Genomic DNA, 19955 nt, shown 5'->3' on the forward strand with positions numbered 1-19955 from the left:
TAAAAAATATCTAGCCAAATATTATTTACTGTCATCATGACAAAGATAAAATAAATCAGTTATTAGAAATGAGTTATTAAAACTACTGTGTTTAGAAATGTGTTGAAAAAAATCTTCTCTCTGTTAAACAGAAATTGGGAAAAAAAATAAACAGAGGGGCTAATAATTCAGAGGGGTTAATAATTCTGACTTAACTGTATTTAACTATATATACACACTATAATGTAGACCAACAATAATCTTGATAACAGCAACAATAGTAATAATAATAATGATAATATCATTACTATATAAGCAATTTCACACAAGTAGCAGTGCGATATGGCTGTATATCAGCACTGGTAGGCCCACCTGATATACAGCCATATCGCACTACCATGAGTGTGATATTGCGTTTATTCAACAGTTCGGTGGCACAATTGTGTATATAAAAAAAGAAAATCAAACACGGAGAGTCTAAAAATCCTTTTGTATTAAGAACCACTTTCTTCCGCCATTCATTCAAATCTGCAGCTGACATCAAATTCACCAGCGTCACTTTAGAGTGTCTAAAGTAATGACAGGTGACAGGTGATTTTGCTGACATTTTATGATTATAAGGCTGAACGTGACATGAAATGCCATCCGTCTACAGATATCTCCTTTCAGTATAATAGTCTATTACAGTCTACAGCATTTCTCTGTTGTAATTGGGACATCACAATAATTAACCATGAAAAAAGCAGCGCAAACACTACCAGATTGCTGTTGTGTTTGCGATAAGGAAAAACGCTAAACACATGCAGGCATTTCTTCTTTCTGACAACACAACAAACATTCCTGATATGTGAGTCCCATCTCATACTCAATACAATCATTTCTATGGTCTAAATACAGCACTACAACATACAAAAGAGAGAGATCGACTTAGAATATCACTTAATTCACTTAAAATTTATTAATAATGATTTGATCAGCTGTAGTTAGAAATTATTGTTTTATCTTCTAAGGGCTTAATATGCGGTCCTGTCGCGGTCTTGTGGATAGACAACATCAACCATCTTTGGTCTGCTCAGTATGACAGGCTGATAGCCGTCGATGCGCTGTCTCTCAGAATTTATAAATATTTAAAATAGGCACTATCCTTATAAATAAACGGCATAGTTGCAATCTAAACAACTATATTCTTGACTAAAAAAAGCCTCAAAAGTACATTATAATGTCCAAAAGCTGCAATATTTGTCAAATTGTAAAGTGCCCTCTGCTTGTTGCTGTATGTTGGAGGAGTAATACACAAGGGTGAAGGGCGGTACGAGTGCTGTTACTGGCAGAATATTGCACGGCTATCAACCAATCAGATTCAAGAACCAGACCGAATTGTTGTATAAATTTCATATTTGTCCAGGGCCATCATTTTTTTACATTGTATAATATTAAACAAACAATAATCAATCATTGAATTACAGTAATAATAATTATTGCTCTATTTTATTGATATTATTAGTATTACTATTACTGTTTTTATTATTATTGTTGTTATTATTGTTTGTCTAATGTCTAATCAGGGAAAATGAGTCGTAAAGTTAATTTTATTTAAAATTAAAACTGTAAATTCCTCAATTGTTTGTGGTTTCCTCACCTCTATCTCCCATTGCTATGAATCCTAAGCAAAGGTTTAAGTTAGCTGAAATCAATTTAGTTGCTATTGCTAAATCAAGTGACCTCTCTCGGTCTAGATGCACTTTTACATCTCAGTATATCATCTCAGTGTCAGTATATTGCGCACGTTCATAAGCACAGTGCACTTGTGTAAACACCAGACACCTGCGGTCAACTTTCATAGTTTGGAACAAAACACAGGCGCATCTGAGGTAATACATCAGCAGTGCGAATGCATGCAACACACAGAGTTCTTGTGAACGTGCACACTATATTGACACAGAGAAGAAAATCTGTTAGTTATTTTCGTTTTATCTGCATTTAAAAGTATTCTTGCTGCTTGATTATATTCTGGACACAGACTGTTTTGAGGATTTGTTGTTTTCTGTTTTCTAAGAACTTGCTGTCTGTAAATGATGGAAGAGCTCTTATATTTTATCCAAAATATCTTAAATTGTGTTCTCAAAACAGTGAATAAAGGTCTCTGAAGTTTGGAATGACATGAGTAATTCAGAAATGGCGTTGATTTGCTTTTGATATCGGTGGGGACCTAATTTGACACTAAACCCTACTAATTGTAAAATTTAAATAAAACTTCATATTTAAAATGTAAAGTTAAAGGAATGTCTGACAAAAGGGTAGTCTTATAATGACTTCCACCGCATCTGAACACATTTATGCACTTTAAGCTAAAAGATGACTTAACACGTCCATGTTCTGTTCCTTCCCCGAGCGTGCAAGCAGAACAGCACGTTTATTTCGCACTATATAAAAAATACTTAAATAAATAAATCAAATACAATGAGTAATAAAAACAACATTAAATCAAGCATGTCTTATGGTGCAAAAGTACATTTACATGATTTTACTTTGACAAGGATTGAACGCAGACTATTGAAAAGGGGGAAGCATATGACACAATAATCATTTCATCTCGATTGTTGTTTTTTCATAATCGTCGTGGAGGCCAAAATCAAAATGAATTTTTTATTAATTGCACATCCATGGTTACTTTTATGATGGACTTGTAGCGAGCTTGACTTCAAATGACTGACACTTTTCTTTGAAATGTAGCTGCTTGTCCATGTCTCCCCTGAGTCTTGCACAGTAAGCCTGATTGAAAAATTTGATTGGAAAAGCATTATTTTATTTTGAAGGCGATGAAATTATTGGTGGGGACATTTTAGTGATCTGTGGATAGTGGTTGGGACAACGCTCTGTCTATGCTAATTCTACACACTTGAATGAGTAACATTATTTTAATTTTGGAGTGAACTAACACAATTTCTGTCGTTGCCACTGAATTTAAGTTAAATTAAATAAAGTGTAACCATTTTTCAGCAGTTGTAAAGCTCTATAAAAACAATCTTTATAAAGTATGGACCCAAAGAGATTTAGAGTTGTTTTAATTTCATTTATATACAAAATACAGTTTCATTAGAAACGCCACAAAATAACCAGCATACTTTTAAGAATCAAGCTGTCTGTAACAGAATTATGTACAAATGGCTTCCTGCAGAAGGTATTTTATAGGTTCCTAATATTTTGTTGTGGTCCTGTAAATGGTCCAAATAAAAGACGTGATTCAGCTTTAGTCTGTGTCTGATGATTCAGAAGAGCTGTCAGATGAAGAGGACTCTGTGTCTTTCTTTTTCTGTTTCTTCTTGTGCTTCCTTTCTTTCTCTCTCTTCTCCTTCTTTCCTTTCTTCTTATTGCTCTTGTGCTTTTTCTTCTTTTTGCTCACTTCCTCCTCCTCCTCATCACTGGATGAATAAGACCTGGAGGTATGAAAACAAGATAATAATCAAACAGGATGCTAATAATGATAGCTAAACAATCCACAATATTCAAAATCAGAAGCATGAATTAAATAATGCGTTACAATAAATGAATGCAGGAACATAATTATGAAGAACCAGCAGTACCCTAAAACATTCATTTATTATCGCTTCAAAAAACTCAGGGCTTCGTAAGCGCAATAGCCCAGTGGTTAGTGCGGGCGCGGAAGTGCACCAGGTGTCCCGAGTTTAAATCCCGGCTTGTGGACCTTTTCCAATCCTACCCCCTCTCTCTCCCACTTCACTTCCTGTCAAAACTACTGTCCTGTCAAACAAAGGCAAAAATGCCAAAAATAAATCTTTAAAAAAACAAAACTCAGGGCTTCTGGTGGTACCCAGATTAGCAAAGTCTACTAAAGGAGGTCGAGCCTTCTGATTTATGGCTCCTAAAGTCTGGAAAAGCCTTCCTGACAATGTCCGAGGCTCAGACACACTTTCTCAGTTCAAAACTAGATTAAAGATCTTTTCAGTTAAGCATACACACAATGCATGATTGTGCTCCACGCAGGTGAGTGACTTGACAATTATGAACAGCAGCTATGTTAATTATTTTCTTTATTCTCTATTCCCACCTGGGGATACTCATCCCAAGGCCCATAGAGATTATGTAGCGCCTTTAATGTGATCCAAAACATGTGAAGGAATGATGCCAAGGTATCTATAATCCTAGATCAGGCCATATCCTGAGCAGATGCTGTGGTGGCCATGGAGGAGTGGAGAGCATGAGACAAATTCCTGAAAGACCAAAGTGACAGACAAGTCTTCGCATTGATCCCGTAGGCCAGCCTGCTGATGACCTACTCATACCTGCAGCTTCTCCATGATGAACGTCCAGCGTTTTCCAGGAGAAATGGTTGTGCCCAACTGAGCCTGGTTTCTCTCAAAGTTTTTCCCTCACTTTCGTCAATTGGTGAAGTTTTTTCCTCACCACTGTCGCCACTGGCTTGCTTGGTTTGGGGCTTGTGGAGCTGTGTATCGATGGATTTGCTCTTCAGTGTTTGGACTTTCAGCAGTGATATTTAAACCACACTGAACTGAACTTCACCTCTGAAAACTGGACTGAAACATTTTCAATTTACTTAAATCTTCTATGTGAAACTGCTTTGACAATCTACATTGTAGAAGCGCTATAGAAATATACATGAATTGAATTATCTTTATTGAATTTTCCCCCACCATTGCACAGACACTTTAATTTATGAAATAATAAAGAAATATGTACCTTTTTTTTGCCTTTCCATGTGATTTCTCCTTGCTTTTCTTTTTATGCTTTTCTTTTCTAGAATCTTCCTGTGAACCTGTGTAGAAACATAATTTAAAAAAGATCTCTCTGTGAAAAACGATCACTGTAAAATCTGAAGCTAACAGCGATGGCAGTATCCAGGTAAAGGAGTCACTGTAATGATAAAGAGCCGAGACAAAAATGGTGAATAAACCTTTTGAATGGCTGCCGAAGATCTTTTCTTTACTGAGAGCTTCCTGCTCTTCCTCGTCGCTCTCCTCGGTGCTGGTGCTGCTCACATCCAAAACAATATCCTTCCTTGGATCCACACGAAGAAAGTTACGACATTCAAAGGTAAGATGACCAGCTTAGAAAAGGAGAGAAGGAATCAATATAATTTCACAAAGACTGACACACAGACAAAAAAAACACTTAATTGTTTATTCATAAACAGAATTGCAGCTAGACACAAGTGTAATTCAATGAAAACTTTAAATATGTATTTTGTGTGGATAGATAAATTAGATCGATCAATAGATTTATCCATAGACAGATGGATATATGCATAGACATGGGCATACCCAAGTCTGAATAACACAGCTAAGTAACCGCTGTGATCTGATACTATACCAACGTCGCCGATCCAGGGGTGTTATAGACTGTACCAAAAAGCTGAGAAATGGGGGTGAAATTACTGGAGTTTTCCAGGAGAAATAACAAAACGGGAGGGTGACGGGAGATGGGTCTGAAATACAGGAGACTCCCAGGAAAAAAATGGGAGTGGACTCAGGACTCCAGCCTGTCAGAACATTCGGAAGCATTCACATCTGCACTGTTTATGAAAATAAAAGCCTTTAAATATTTTTCCAGACACATTTAGCTGCTAGTTGTTAGTAAGATAACATTTTTATGTTCCTTCTTAATGCAACGGTGCAAAAAAATGATCAATAAAATGCTTATGATAAACCGCTGTTTGTTTACCATTAAGCTCTGTGCACGCGAAGCAGCCGGTGAGCACCAGCACACACATATTATGTACCATCAACAAAAGCCTGACCCCTTCTGTGTTTACAAGTACAAGCGCAGCTTTTTAGAGGTCATTTCTGGTTAGTAATGTCAGAATTTACCAGTATTTTGGAATGGATGTGTTAATGCTCTTTTCCAGAAAAATTCCGTAACCTCCTTGCCTCTGTGAACAGCACTTTTTTATTTAATGAAAGTTTCCGACTTTTTACCGGTATCACTGTGTGAAAGGGGCTAAGGTCTTCATTTTACCTTTTTTATTAAAGCCCAAGTCCAAGCTCAAACTACAACTAGAATCCAACGTTACGTACCCACACCCACCAACAAACCTCTTGCGAGGAATGAGAATCAAATGAGAAGTCTATACTCTTTTAAATGTACACAAAATAAACAATTAAACTATATATCAAAGTGTATGGTCCATAAATGTAATAACAATAACCAGAAAGAGGGGGAGGAGTGATTCATTAACTTTATCTATTTACAAGCAGATGTACAGAAAGATTAACATATAGTTTGTTTTATAGTTAGTAACATAAATATATTTGGAAAGAAACTAAAGATGAGAAAAGAACGCAAAATCATACAAATAGTCATTGTGTAACGTTGTGTTTTAGCCATACTCACGATAGCCACATCTTTTACATCCAGCTCTGATGTTGTCTTTGTTTGGACCTGTTCGCAAAAAGACAATCAACGAGACATTCTATTCAATTTATATTTCCTTAAAAGTGTCATTTACATTGTCATATATACCCTTATATAATCAGATTTTAGGATTCATCTAGCTCACAATTTAAAACTATCAAAGAAAGTGTGTAGAATTAAAATAATGCGTCGTTATGAGACTTTATAAGCATTATGTAAACTATAAGTGTAAAAAACGAAGTTTGAATTTGAAGTAAATGTGTGCGGTGTGACTGTGCAGACGAGCGAAAATAACGTTAATCGTGGAGTGTTACTTCCTAGAACAATCCCGAAGTAGCATATCAACAACAACCGGCAATGCTTATGGACAAACCCGCAAAAGCATACCTGGGGCAGCCATGTTGTACTCGATTATTAATAGATATAAATTATAACAGAGTTATATAAAATAACTCTCGCTTTCCGTCCGCCGCTTTTCAAAACACAAAACCGAACCGTCTAGTAAAAAAGTCCGGGTGGAAAGTGAACGAGTGCTCTATGGTTCCATTTGGAGAACAGTTAATCCCTGAAAATGAGAATGTATTACGAAATATTAGCGCCAGAAAGATAAGCGCAACATGCTGCACTGAAAACAAATAAATATTGTCACGATGATAGATATTTCGCCACTTCTTTATATAAGGTTTTATCTGAATTCGAGATGTTGGCTAAAGCAACATTACATGGGGATAAAAGTCTATGATTAAAAAGACCCACAATTTTCACTCGTCAGACAAAATGTTGATACTAATGACAACACTATAACGCTATATTATACACTATAATTCCAAGACGACAAGTGGAGATTATTTTCGTGAAGTGCCTTAATTTTAAATTTACACAGCAAAACATAGTCATGTTAATTCCAATAATTGCTTGTACAAATAAAATATGTCTCTGAATGGTCTATAAACTATTGTACATTTGTATTTTGAGTAATAGATGATTCACATTGAACGTATTCTGCCATTACTCCGAGACTGTAAGGGGCGATAATGCCCAACAAACGAATGAACGAGACTCTGCGGCGGCGTGACAAGAAGCGCATGTAAACACAACATACTCGGGTACTTTATATATGCTAGACCTGCTTCTTATGTTTTTGGAACATTATTTTGTAACATTGCGCATATTCTGTACATTTGCTACCAACCAATGAAACCATTTTGAAGGAAGTATACTTCAATAATACGCGCTAAAGATGAGCAACATATATATTCAAGAGCCACCAACTAATGGAAAGGTGAGCTTCCATATCTCAAAATCATATACATTATGTATAATATGATGCATATACACTGAGCTGAGTCTGATTTTACTTGCAATTTAAGCATGTTTTTTATTTCCTTTCCATTTTGAATATGAATTTTCACTAACAACAAGCAAGTTAATACTTTTATTACATTCATTTGTTCACGTATTATATTATTAAACTGCAAATCCCGAATCGGCGAAGTCTAATTATTAGAAAAAGACTGGCTTATTAAACCTTTAAACTAATGCTTTTAACCAAAAAAAAAAAAAAAAAAAACAATTAAAAGGTTTAAACGTTTGTACATTCAGGATAAAAGAATATTCTCATATAGAAATACAGCTCATACTTAGGGTGAAATTTTAATAACATCTAAAATATTAAGATCTTTATAATAGTGTATAAATAATATAATTTACCGGTAACACTTTATTTTGCTGGTCCATTTGAGTATTAGTAGACTGTCTGCTTAATATCTGTTGATACTGCTCCTTCAACAGACATTTAACTGACTATAAGAAACTTTGCCAGTACTTGTCAACTTAAACTAACCCTAACCTTAACCTAACAGTCTACTTATAATCTAATGAGAATTAGTTGGCATCTAGATGCAATGTTACCTAAATTTAACAAACGGACCATTTAAATAAAGTGTGACCTAATTAAATGCTTCATTTTATAAGATCCATTTAAATCTCTTAAAGTTGTATTTTATGCATCAGATGTGATAATAAAGGCTGTGTATGTTTATTTGAGCAGCTTCACAGTTTTCCACTGAAAAAACAAACTGTTGTAGTGTAAAGTTTTACAGTAAATAAAGCTTTTGAACTGAACTGGTATTTTCTCACAGGTCTTGCTGAAGACCTCTGCAGGTGACATAGACATAGAGCTCTGGTCCAAGGAAACTCCCAAGGCATGTAGAAACTTCGTTCAGCTCTGTATGGAGGGTAGGTGGATTCACACACATAAAACTTGTTCATATAAAGTGCAACAGGTTTATTACAATATATTTTTTAAATAATATGTTTGGACTATTCATTATATAAAGTCATCCTTATACAGTCCATCCGGAAAGTATTCATAGTGCTTCACTTTTTTTCCACATTTTTTATGTTACAGCCTTATTATCAAGAGATTAAATTAATTTATTTCCTTACAATTCTACACACAATACCCCATATTGACAATGTGAAAAAATATTTTTTTAAATTGTTGCAAATTTATATAAAATAAAAAGCTGACAAATCACATGTGCATAAGTATTCACAGCCTTTGCTCAATACTTTGTTGATGCACCTTTGGCAGCAATTATAGCCTTAAGTCTTTTTGAATACGATGCCACAAGCTTGGCACACCTGTCTTTGGGAATTTTTGTCCATGCCACTTTGCAGTACTTCTCAAGCTCTATCAGGTTGAATGGGAAGCGACGGTGTACAGCCATTTTCAGATCTCTCCAGAGATGTTCAATAGGAATAAGGTCTGGGCTCTGGCTGGGCCACTCAAGGACATTCACAGAGTTGTTGTAAACCCACTCCATTGATACTTTGGCGGTGTGCTTTGGGTCATTGTCCTGCTGGAAGATGAACTGTCACCCCAGTCTGAGGTCAAGAGCACTCTGAAGCAGGTTTTCATTCAGGATGTCTCTGTACATTGCTGCATTTCTCTTTCCCTCTATCCTGACTGGTCTTCCAGTTCCTGCTGCTGAAAAACATCCCCACAGCATTATGCTGCCGCCACCATGCTTCACTGTAGGGATGGTATTAGCCTGGTGATGAGCGGTGCCTGCTTTTTTCCAAACATAACACCTGGCATTCACGCCAAAGAGTTCAATTTTGGTCTCATCAGACCAAAGAATTTAGTTTCTTATGGTCTGCAAGTCCTTCAGATACCTTTTGGCAAATTTCAGGCGGGGAGTGACTTCCGTCTGGCAACTGTACCATACAGGCCTGATTGGTGGATTGCTGCACAGATGGTTGTCCTTCTGTAAGGTTCTCCTCTCTCCACAGAAGAATGCTGGAGCTCAGACAGAGTGACCATCGGGTTATTGATCACCTCCCTGACTAAGGCCCGTCTCCCCCGATCACTCAGCTTAGATGGCCGGCCAGCTCTAGGAAGAGTCCTGGTGGTTCCAAACATCTTCCACTTACGGATGATGGAGGCCACTGTGCTCATTGGAACTTTCAGAGCAGCAGAAATGTTTCTGTAACCTTCCCCAGCCTTGTGCCTCGAGAAAATCCTGTCTTGGAGGTCTACAGACAATTCCTTTGTCTTCATGCTTGGTTTGTGCTTTCACATGCACTGTCAACCCTGGGACCTTATATAGACAGGTGTATGCCTTTTCAAATCATGTCCAATCAACTGAATTGACCACAGGTGAACCCCAATTAAGCTGCTGAAACATCTCAAGAATGATCAGTGGAAACAGAGCTCAATTTAGAGCTTTAAGGCAAAGGCTGTGAATACTTCTGTACATGTGATTTTTAAATTTTTTTTTTGCAACAAATTTGCAAAACTCTTTTTTTCACATTGTCATTATGGGGTATTGTGTGTAGAATTTTGAGGAAATAAATAAATTTTATCCATTTTGGAAAAAGGCTGTTACATAAAAAATGTGGAAAAAGTGAAGCACTATGAATACTTTCTGGATGCACTGTATATAGACATTTGTATTTTTTGCCTGTTTTTAAGGTTACTATGATGGCACAATCTTTCATCGTATGGTGCCAGAGTTCATTGTTCAAGGAGGAGATCCTACAGGCACTGGAAGCGGTGGAGAGTCTATCTATGGCCGGCCTTTTAAGGTTGCTGTTGTTTTTGTAATCATTGGTTGCTTTTTATAATTACATTGATAATCTAACCGGTTATTTTTGGAGAAAATAATTACACTCATAACTCAATAAATTAGGTATGACTTGCTACTAATATCTTAATTCTTTGTGGTATATTCAACAAGGTGCTAGAAAGATTCGGTCCATATTGAGATTTTTTGGCTACGTTTACGTGAATGTGAATCTCCAGTTCGAGCACATGCTAAAGGTGCTTTACTGAATGGAGATCTGGAGACTGTGGAGGTCATTTCAGTTTAGATCAGGGATGTCAAACTCAATTCCTGGAGGGCCGCAGCCCTGAAAAGTTTAGTTCCAACCCTAATTAAACACAGCTGATCAAACTAATTAAGTCTTTCAGTCTTGTTTGAAACCTACAGGTAAGTGTGTTGAAGCAGGGCTGGAACTAAACTGTGCAGGGCTGCAGCCCTCCAGGAATTGAGTTGGACATCTCTGGATTAGAGACTCACTGTCATGTTCAAGATACTCGTTTGAGATGATCGGAGCTTTGAGACATGATGTGTAACCCACAGAACTGCTACTGATTGGAGATTTTGTCCTTTTGGACCATTCTCTGTAAACCCTAGAAATGTTTTTTTTTTCTCGTTAAAATTTATGTAGATCAGCAGTTTCTGCACCAACAACCATGCCACGTTCATACCCCCCCCCCCCCCTTCCCCTGCAGTCTCTTAAAACTGGGGTATCCAATAAATAGAAGTTAACATAAAAACAAAAACAGAATACAGTAGCAATTATGCAAAGCAAGGCAATCATTCTGGATCCTGATAATTTCTTTGTACAATAAACAAGGAGATTTTGTCAGCAGCTGAAGTCCAGCTCTTTAGTGTACTCATTTGTACCAAGTTCACTCGCGCTGTGGATAACTCCAACATTTTAATGTCCTGAAGTTGTACCAACCACTTCTACATGTCCAAATTATGTGGAGGCAGCCAATGCTGGACTAGTAATTTTTTAGCAGAAGTTAAGCCAGCCAGCCAGCCAAACAGCTTTTTGTAGCTTGGTAACGTTCGACGTAGAATCATCGCTCAGTAAAAGAATGGAAGGATTCACTGGTACAGGCTATTCAATAATTTTGGATAAGATGACACAGACCTCATTCCAAAATCTTTGTACTTTTCCACATTCCCACATCAAATGGAAAAAAGATCCAAGTTCCTGGTCGGGACATTTATCACAGAAAGACTAAAGGAGGCATTGATACGATGTCTTTTGAGTGGGGTTTAGTAGGTTCTGTGACAAAAGTTATAGTGAATGAGTTGGTGATTGGGATTTTTAGATGAAGTAAAAATGTTCTGCCATACTCTTTCCCAGTCTGTGACACCCTCTTCTAGTTGACAGTCAGTTTCCCAACTGCGCTGTATAGCTAAATTCTTTGCTGTACTCTCTAAGGGCTTTCTGTACATTCATGAGGTAAAATGATTAGAAGAGGACAGATCAAACCAAGCAATGATTGGATGAATGGGAAGATTGTCCCTCCAGGGAACCCCATAAAAATGGTGTTATTAAACAGCATTTTACTTTTTATGGGGAGGGATTTTCTGTGATCAGAAGATCGTAATTGAAATACAATTTTAAAAAAGTGTGCTTCACACAGGTGAGCGGGCTTGACAAACCACCTGTAGAAACCCTCTTGTCTCTCTAAAAAACATTCCCTCTTCCTAACTCAACACATAATTCTCAGAAAACTGTCAGTTTCTTTGTATAATTAGAACTTCGTGTGCTTATTGCCTTTTTGTTGAATTGCTCAGTGCCTCCTCAATTGTAAGTCGCTTTGGACAAAAGCTTCTGATAAATGATTAAATATAAAAACAGAAATATTGTTATTTGTTTTATTTGTTATTTTATTGAAAACAAAACTACTATAGTTTTCATACCAGATAGTAGTACTTTTTTTTTTACCTCATAAACCAAATAGCAGCCTGCACTCATGAAAAAAATACTTGTAGTAAAGTAAGTTATAGTAAATACTACTTTGTTTTTGAACCTTACTATAGTAAAGTCTATTGCACTGTATATATAATAGTATTTAGTGTTTAATATTTTATAATAGTATAAAGATTAATGACTCTTTGTTAATGAACTATCTGCATACTGTAGTAGCATTTACTATAGTGAACTGATATAATACTGGTGAACATTGGTTTGAACAGCAGATCCTGTTAACACCGTCTACATGCCTAAATGCATTGAGATTCAATTTTTGTGAGCAGTTAAAAGGGCTTATCTAATAAGGTGGCCAGTGGGTATTTATGTACAAGAACACATTACTCTTAGTTATTAATATCTTTACCCAATTCAGGATGAATTTCACTCCAGATTACGCTTCAATCGGAGGGGTTTGGTTGCTATGGCAAATGCTGGACCTCATGATAACGGGAGCCAGTTCTTCTTTACTCTTGGGCGAGCGGATGAACTCAACAACAAACACACCATTTTTGGAAAGGTGACGTTTATAAAATATTAAAAAAAATTATGACACATTACAAAGGATATTTCACCTATTCACGTATCTTATGTTATGTTTTAATCACACCTTAAAAAATACCATATATTATATAACACCATATGTCATGGCAAATACCATATTTTATGAAAAATGTTTTAATAAAAGAAAATTTAATTAGTTTCATATGCATAATGTGTCAATTCTGTTTTTGGTTCTTGTGCTGTTGTTTTGGCTGCAGGTCACTGGAGATACAGTGTATAACATGCTCAGGTTGGCAGATGTTGCGTGTGACGGTGATGAGCGGCCACTCAACCCACATAAAATTCGATCTGCAGAGGTTTGTTTAGACCCTTTCCTGCTGTAACTTTTCTGGTTTACGTTTTTATACAAAATGTTTGTATTTTGCTCAGGTCTTGCATTCTCCATTTGATGACATCGTTCCACGTGAAATTAAAGGCAAAAAAGAGAAGAACAAAGATGAAGCGAAGAAGTCACAGTCTAAAGCAACCAAGTATGGAGCTCTTACACTCTTAACACTCTCACTATTTTTAATTCCATTTCATTATTTTGTGTCAAAACACAACGCGTTCACAATGCATGTAATGTCTATGGAATTAAGCATTCTTAACCTTTTGAACTGAATTCAACCTTTTTACAAAGTCTTAGATAATAATAACAAAAACTGTTTTTTAAAATGGATAAACTAATATCATTGATTATTATATTATTATACACAACCAGTCAAACTTTTGGTATCAGTATGTTTTTTAAATGTTTTATAATAAGCTATTTCTCCTCACAAAGGATGCATTTATTATTTATTTATTTACTTATTTTTTATTTATTTATACAATATGGCATGGGAAAAGTAATTTATATAACAGGTCTACATTATTTTTTTCAAAATTCATTTTTAATTTGAACTGCTTTTGTCATTTTATATTTTGTTAATTTAGTTGCAAGTACAATATTTCTCTGTTGTTTCATTTAAAAATATGTTTTGCATATAATATTTATATTTAATTCCATTTTCTAAAGCCAGAATAAACAATAGATTTATAGGAAGTTAATAATTGTATTATTTGATATTTATTTTCTTATGATTTTTTTCAAATGTAATTTTTCAGATTTGTAGTATTTATATATGGTTGTAATTCTAAATTCAAAAGCTTCCATTTTATTGTAGGAATTTTAGCTTGTTGTCATTTGGAGAGGAGGCAGAGGAGGATGAGGAGATGGTCAATCAAGTCAGCCAGGTAGCTCATCATCCTATAAAAAAGATACCTTCTCCAAAGTAATTTTTAATATGAAAGAAAAAGTGCAGTAGGTGCTTTCAACATGTCCTTTCTTGCAGACCATGAAAGGGAAAAGCAAAAGCAGCCATGACCTGCTGAAAGACGATCCCAAGTTAAGCTCTGTTCCAGTTGTTGACAGGTCGGGAAAAAACCAACAACCACCACCCAGACTTTAAATAAATATTTAATATTATATTTTATATTTAATATTATATTTTAATGCATTAAAGTTTCAATGATAGATTAAGCAAATTATGCAGATATAATCCAGATTTTTATATTTTTTAAAAGAGTGATTTGTTTGTGTTTGTGTGTGTGTTTAAAGGAACCAAGGTGAAGGAGATTTTGAGGTACATTCTCTTTTTTGCATGTGTTTCATTCTATTATTTCCAATAATGTCAGACTGACTCTGAGACACACTGAAAACACTAATGTTTTCTTGACCCATAACTTATAAATATGTAATTTGATATTGTAATTTTGAAATTTTCCAATTTTTATTGATTTGTTTTTTAACATGACAACCAACATAAATGAAATACTGAAGTAGTTTTGACCTCACTTCCGGGAAATGATCTGATTTATCAATAAAGTCTTGTAAACAGTAATTTACTTGCATTTCTGGGTTATCAGTGTGTAAGTGTGCATGTAAATGTGTGTCTGTTATCCACCACAGGATTCAGATGATGATGACGATGATGGAGAGGACGACAGTGATCGTGAAGCAGAGAAAGCGAAGGTCAGAGAGAACATCGCAAAGAAGTTGAAGAAAGACAAGACAGATGAGGAGAAGTCCAGTCAAGACTTGGTGAAGAAGACCTCACGCAGGTATGACAGTCAGATTGATGTGTTCCCTTTTGATTATGTCATACATATGCATACAACTCACGTAGGTTCTACATTTGGATTTGAATTTACTTCCCTCACAACCATTAGAAAAGTATGAATTTGGACCACATCCACCATTTGTCATTATCACATGACCTAATGGCAGCTATTTTGTGGGGAAGTATGCAATTTCAACTAAGAAATGGTCTCTGCCATAGCTGAATCAATATGAGTATCACTGTTTCATATTCTCATATGACAAAACAAGCACTTCTACAAGTTGTTACTGTGCGTTCACATCGAAGGTGGTGAGAGCATCCAAGTTTGCTCTGGCCGCCCTGGTGACAACGCTGTCTGCTTTCACAGCTCTGGCGGTGAGAGCGTCAAAATTTGCTACATTGTTCTCATATTTAAAGGAGCCGTTGCAGCATATCAGCAATCACTCCCGCATAAAATGTGATCCAGTTGTTGCGTGTGGTGTGGCTTTGCTCCACTTATCCAATATGTGTCCATATGTCTGAAATTTTCTGAAGCAGCAATACTGTTTTGTACTGTTGTTCGTTAGCATAAGATTCCCGTTTAGAAAAAACATATAACATTAATGCACATCAGTAATTTTAATTTATTAAATTTCCCATTTGTTGTATTTTATTAATGCCTACCACCACCCCAACCGTAAACCCAACCGTCAGTAATGTAACAACAGTAGTTGTACCGAGGATTATTTATGCTATCTAATAAATTACCCAATAAATTGTATTTTATTAACGTCTACCCTCACCCCAACTCTAAACCCAACCGTCAAAGTACTGTAAAATATTTATTATTGTTATACAGTGTCCTAAAAATGCTGCTATATTGATGTGCATATTGCACTTCTGGCCAGCCGCATATTCGATCTAGACTTTACCTTGCTTGCCGCCGAACCGTGTCATAGCTCATTACCATAAAGATGACTTGATTTCAACACTCCTTGATGCCCAGACAAGCAGTGCCGCTTATTGCTGCCAGCACCCATTGAAAATGAATGACTTCCAGCAACTTTGACGCTCTCGCCACCTTCGGTGTAAACGCACAGTTTACACTGTAAAAAAAATCTTGCTGCCTTTTTTGTTGAAACAAATGAACTTTTCTGGTCACCTCATGCTATATCAATCAAACTGATTTAAAGTATTAAGTTAAACTTTGTATAACGTATAACAATTTAGTTTAAACCTGATTGACTTATTACTAAAATGTCTTGATGTTTTGTCATTACATTTTTTACAGTCTAGTGGGAAAAGTGTGACCTCTAGCCATATTTAAATGCATTATCAGTTCCAGAAGTTTCTATTGACCTTATTCTTCAATGCGGAAGTGCGCTTATTTATGCGATTGTTTTAGAACTTCCGATTCAGCTGTCTATGGGAGAAATGACTAGGAATAATAAACGGCAGAAAATGGTCACAATACTTACTCTACAACAAGTGTTTGCATGACAATACAGACAAAGTAGAATAATATAATAAGAAAATATCATTTTGCAACACAAAGCAGCAAAACGAGCTGTTTTTAACATCTAAAAATGAATGGAAGTGAATGAGACCGGAAGTCTCGAGCCAAAATGATTCAAATGGTTGCCACCACTCGTACGCGGAGAATAAGGTGAATAGTGAGCCTGAAACAGTAATTGGCTTGCTTGCAGCGGTTTTCTGTACAGCAGGTGTGTTCAATGTAAAGTCTTACAAAGTTTAGCTCCTACATACCTAAACTAACTATTCAAGGGCTGTGTTCTGTTGTCAATGGCTCATCCCTATAGAGTGGGACACGCTAAGTTCGCGGTTTGTCATTAGGCAGGTTTGGGCCATCAGTGAGCATCTGTCAGGCTAGTGTGTTTGGTGTGTTCCACACATCAGAAGGAGTTTGCCCAATTCAGCATGGAGAGAGTGCTTTTAAAAAACTGAAGTTATGAAACCAAGCAAGTCAAGAGCTGGAACACAATGAAGCCACCTCTCAATCTATGGCATTTCTAAAATGTTTGCAAATAATATGCATTATTAGATTATCAGACATATTTGAACAAGCGAATTCCTCTGTGGCGATGGCGTGGCGCAGTGGGTAGCGCTCTCGCCTCACAGCAAGAAGGTTGCTGGTTCAAGCCTTGGCTGGGTCAGTTGGAAATTCTGTGTGGAGTTTGTATGTTCTCCACAGGTTTCCTCCGGGTGCTCCAGTTTCCCCCACAGTCTAAAGAATCATGTATGTGAAAAGTGTCAATAACTTGAACCCTTTGACTTAGAAGTGGCCAGTTTAGAGATACTATTCTGTATGGTGGCCATGATTGTCCTCTCTCAAAAGAACCCTTTAGAAGCAGATTTATCCTGTATTCATTGCAATGCTGTAATTGTTTTTTGCATTATTAGGCTGCTTCCGAAAATATGTCCGAATCCATTGATTATGTGATATCCTTAGATGCTTGGATGTCTTCATAAGATCCATTTTCAAAGGCAGCATAGATGTAGATGTACATTCTTCTTTAACCATACAATTCCAACACTACAAATGTAAGTGAGCATAAATACTTTTAAAGGGATGAAGGGATATTTATTTAAAATTTGGCATTTCCATTACTTGTTTCTCATGTGATACTTGAAGATAAAATGTGCATTAACACAGGCTAATGGCATGCCAACTTGCGATATCCTACAGTGGAGTTACAAAGTATTTATTTCAGTTCCGCTTATAAAACACTTATAAAAAATATATATATAAAGTATCTTAAAGCAAAACATAACCAATGCCTTAACACAGTATCAAAGCTTAACAAAGATCTTTTAAATAAATTATTTGAAGTTGGAGCAAGTCTAATGAGAGATCATAAACGGCTCCATCTGTTCTGTGCTGCCACCTCAAAAACTCAATAACCTCTTCACTTCTATTTAGTTCTCTGAATGATTAAAATGATCCCACTTTCCCAGAAGGCTTGTGCACCTGTTAAGACCTCTGACAGCGTGACAGAAACTAATCCATTCAAAGGGTTATTTACAAACACTAGGAGATTAAAATCAATCCTGTACTGGATTCACCACCAGCCCAGAGAAGTTAACATAAGAGAGATATTAAACTCCTGTTTGCGAGAAACCTGAACTTGATGTCATGAGATATGATTATAAAAACGACAGAATGATCAAGCAAACCTGGTTACAGTTCAACACAAGGATTGTAAATGCATCTCCATTTGTGTGTGCAACAAAGGAATTCCTGGTCCTATTTTGACACTTAAGAAATTTAGAAGTTCACAAAATATGTCAATGCACAGTAGGTAGTGCTGTCGCCTCACAGCAAGAAGGTCACTGGTTCGAGCCTCGGCTGGGTCAGTTGGTGTTTCTGTGTGGTTTGCATGTTTTCCATGCGTTCGCGTGGGTTTCCCCCACAGTCCAAAGACTGTACAGGTGAATTGGGTAAGCTAAATTGTCCGTAGTGTATGTGTGTGAATGAGAGTGTATGGATGTTTCGCAGAGATGGGTTATGGCTGGAAGGGCATCCACTGCGTAAAACGTGCTGGATAAGTTGGCAGTTCATTCCGCTGTGGCGACCCAGGATTAATAAAGTGACTAAGCCGAAAAGAAAATGAATGATTGAATGTATCAATGTAAATTCAGGGACATTTAATATAAAATTTTCATGTTTATTGCATGTTTATTCTAATAAACGTTTGCATTAAACATCTATTTTCAGTATTATTTGTAATTTGAGTCCATGCCATGTGGTATCTGGTTTGAGGTTAAAATACTGAGCTAAAGCACAAAATGGTGGAAAATGTCAACTCTGTTATTGTCAGTTCTGATTAAATCTTTTTTGGTCATTTACAAATTACTGGCTAAGATCAGATCCTTTCCATACTTTTTATTTTTCTTTCTATACTAATGATTTTGGAAAGAGGATCCATTCTTTTGTGTTTACACACAATGAATTACAATAAACAAGTTATCTGGGTGTTTAAATAAGCATCGCTGAGACATGCAATCTCAGTTTGCATCATAAAGCCTGCATCCAGATACTATTGCTATTTAATGTCATCGGTGCAGTCAGAATGTCGTCCAGCAGAAGGCGCTGTTGATCTGTAAACACCAGACAGGTTTTCTCCAGGGATGTGGACGAGTTCCTTTGGCATCAGTGCCACGAAATGTTTTATGTGTTCTTTGTGTTCTCTTGTATTTGGGCTGCACTTTTATACCTCTGTCTGTTTTTAAATAGATTTCCTTATTCCAGGTTAATATGACAACTTTGTGGACTAAAACTTCTAATTTATTTATAGAATTTATAGAACTGAATCCTATATTGTTTGCAGTTACTGTTTTTTGCATGTCCATTTAATAAGAAATTGATTTGTTATCTATCCCTGCATAATAAAATGGTTGTCTTTTGCCAGTAGGTCAGCATTGCATCTGGCAACCTGAAAAACAGACATTTGCACTTTATAAGACAATTGTAAAAATTACCACAAGTAAAATGATGGACCTCTGTGTCATGTAATATAAACTGTCTTTTTACCATACCAACTTAGCATATGTTTGCATTAGGTGATTTGCCAAGTTTAATTTAAAGAAAGGGCAGGCTATTTTGAGCTTGATCATTTTAAAAACCCATTTAGGAGACATGACTTGTGCTGTAAAAACTGTTCACCTCACAGAAAAACAAAGACAAATATTACAGTAAAACATGGACAACTTAATTCCTTAAAGAGTAGTGGTATGAATATGAATCGGTAATAAGCATCAATAAACAAGATGATTGGGATTACAAGAACAAGTCGCAATTTTAACACTGTTTATTCCAGAATTATGACTGGAAAATCCATATTTCCATGTTTTAAATGATCATGAATGTCACTACAGTTCAAC

At 36.1% G+C, this 19955-nt stretch overlaps 2 protein-coding genes across 3 annotated transcripts in view; one reads left to right on the forward strand and one right to left on the reverse strand.

The window, feature by feature from the left end:
* Positions 1-3027: 3027 nt before the first annotated feature.
* On the reverse strand, positions 3028-6870 carry srek1ip1 (SREK1-interacting protein 1). Its single transcript, XM_056466944.1, has 5 exons — positions 6757-6870; positions 6349-6396; positions 4913-5065; positions 4699-4774; positions 3028-3416 (listed from the first exon to the last, which is right to left on the reverse strand). Exons 1-5 carry the CDS (start codon positions 6767-6769, stop codon positions 3230-3232), a joined length of 477 nt encoding a protein of 158 aa, XP_056322919.1. The 5' UTR covers positions 6770-6870; the 3' UTR covers positions 3028-3229.
* Positions 6871-7426: 556 nt separating this feature from the next.
* The window catches only part of cwc27 (CWC27 spliceosome associated cyclophilin), an 83180-nt gene continuing 70651 nt past the window's right edge, over positions 7427-19955 (forward strand). For both annotated transcript variants that reach the window (XM_056466751.1, XM_056466750.1), the window contains exons 1-10: positions 7427-7651; positions 8511-8607; positions 10349-10461; positions 12806-12949; positions 13191-13289; positions 13363-13463; positions 14139-14208; positions 14307-14386; positions 14573-14597; positions 14924-15075. In XM_056466751.1, the coding sequence (XP_056322726.1) occupies positions 7610-7651; positions 8511-8607; positions 10349-10461; positions 12806-12949; positions 13191-13289; positions 13363-13463; positions 14139-14208; positions 14307-14386; positions 14573-14597; positions 14924-15075 (923 nt within the window). In that variant the 5' untranslated portion in view covers positions 7427-7609. The remainder of the gene's footprint in view (positions 7652-8510; positions 8608-10348; positions 10462-12805; positions 12950-13190; positions 13290-13362; positions 13464-14138; positions 14209-14306; positions 14387-14572; positions 14598-14923; positions 15076-19955) is intronic.

This window comes from Danio aesculapii, chromosome 10 (assembly GCF_903798145.1).
Source record: "Danio aesculapii chromosome 10, fDanAes4.1, whole genome shotgun sequence".
Taxonomy (NCBI): Eukaryota; Metazoa; Chordata; class Actinopteri; order Cypriniformes; family Danionidae; genus Danio; species Danio aesculapii.

Coding starts and splice junctions, on each gene's coding strand:
- srek1ip1 (XM_056466944.1), bottom strand. Junction 5,066..6,348: donor ATGTAAAAGATGTGGCTATC/GTGAGTATGGCT, acceptor TCCTTTTCTAAG/CTGGTCATCTTACCTTTGAA. Junction 3,417..4,698: donor CATGGAAAGGCAAAAAAAAG/GTACATATTTCT, acceptor TCATACCTCCAG/GTCTTATTCATCCAGTGATG.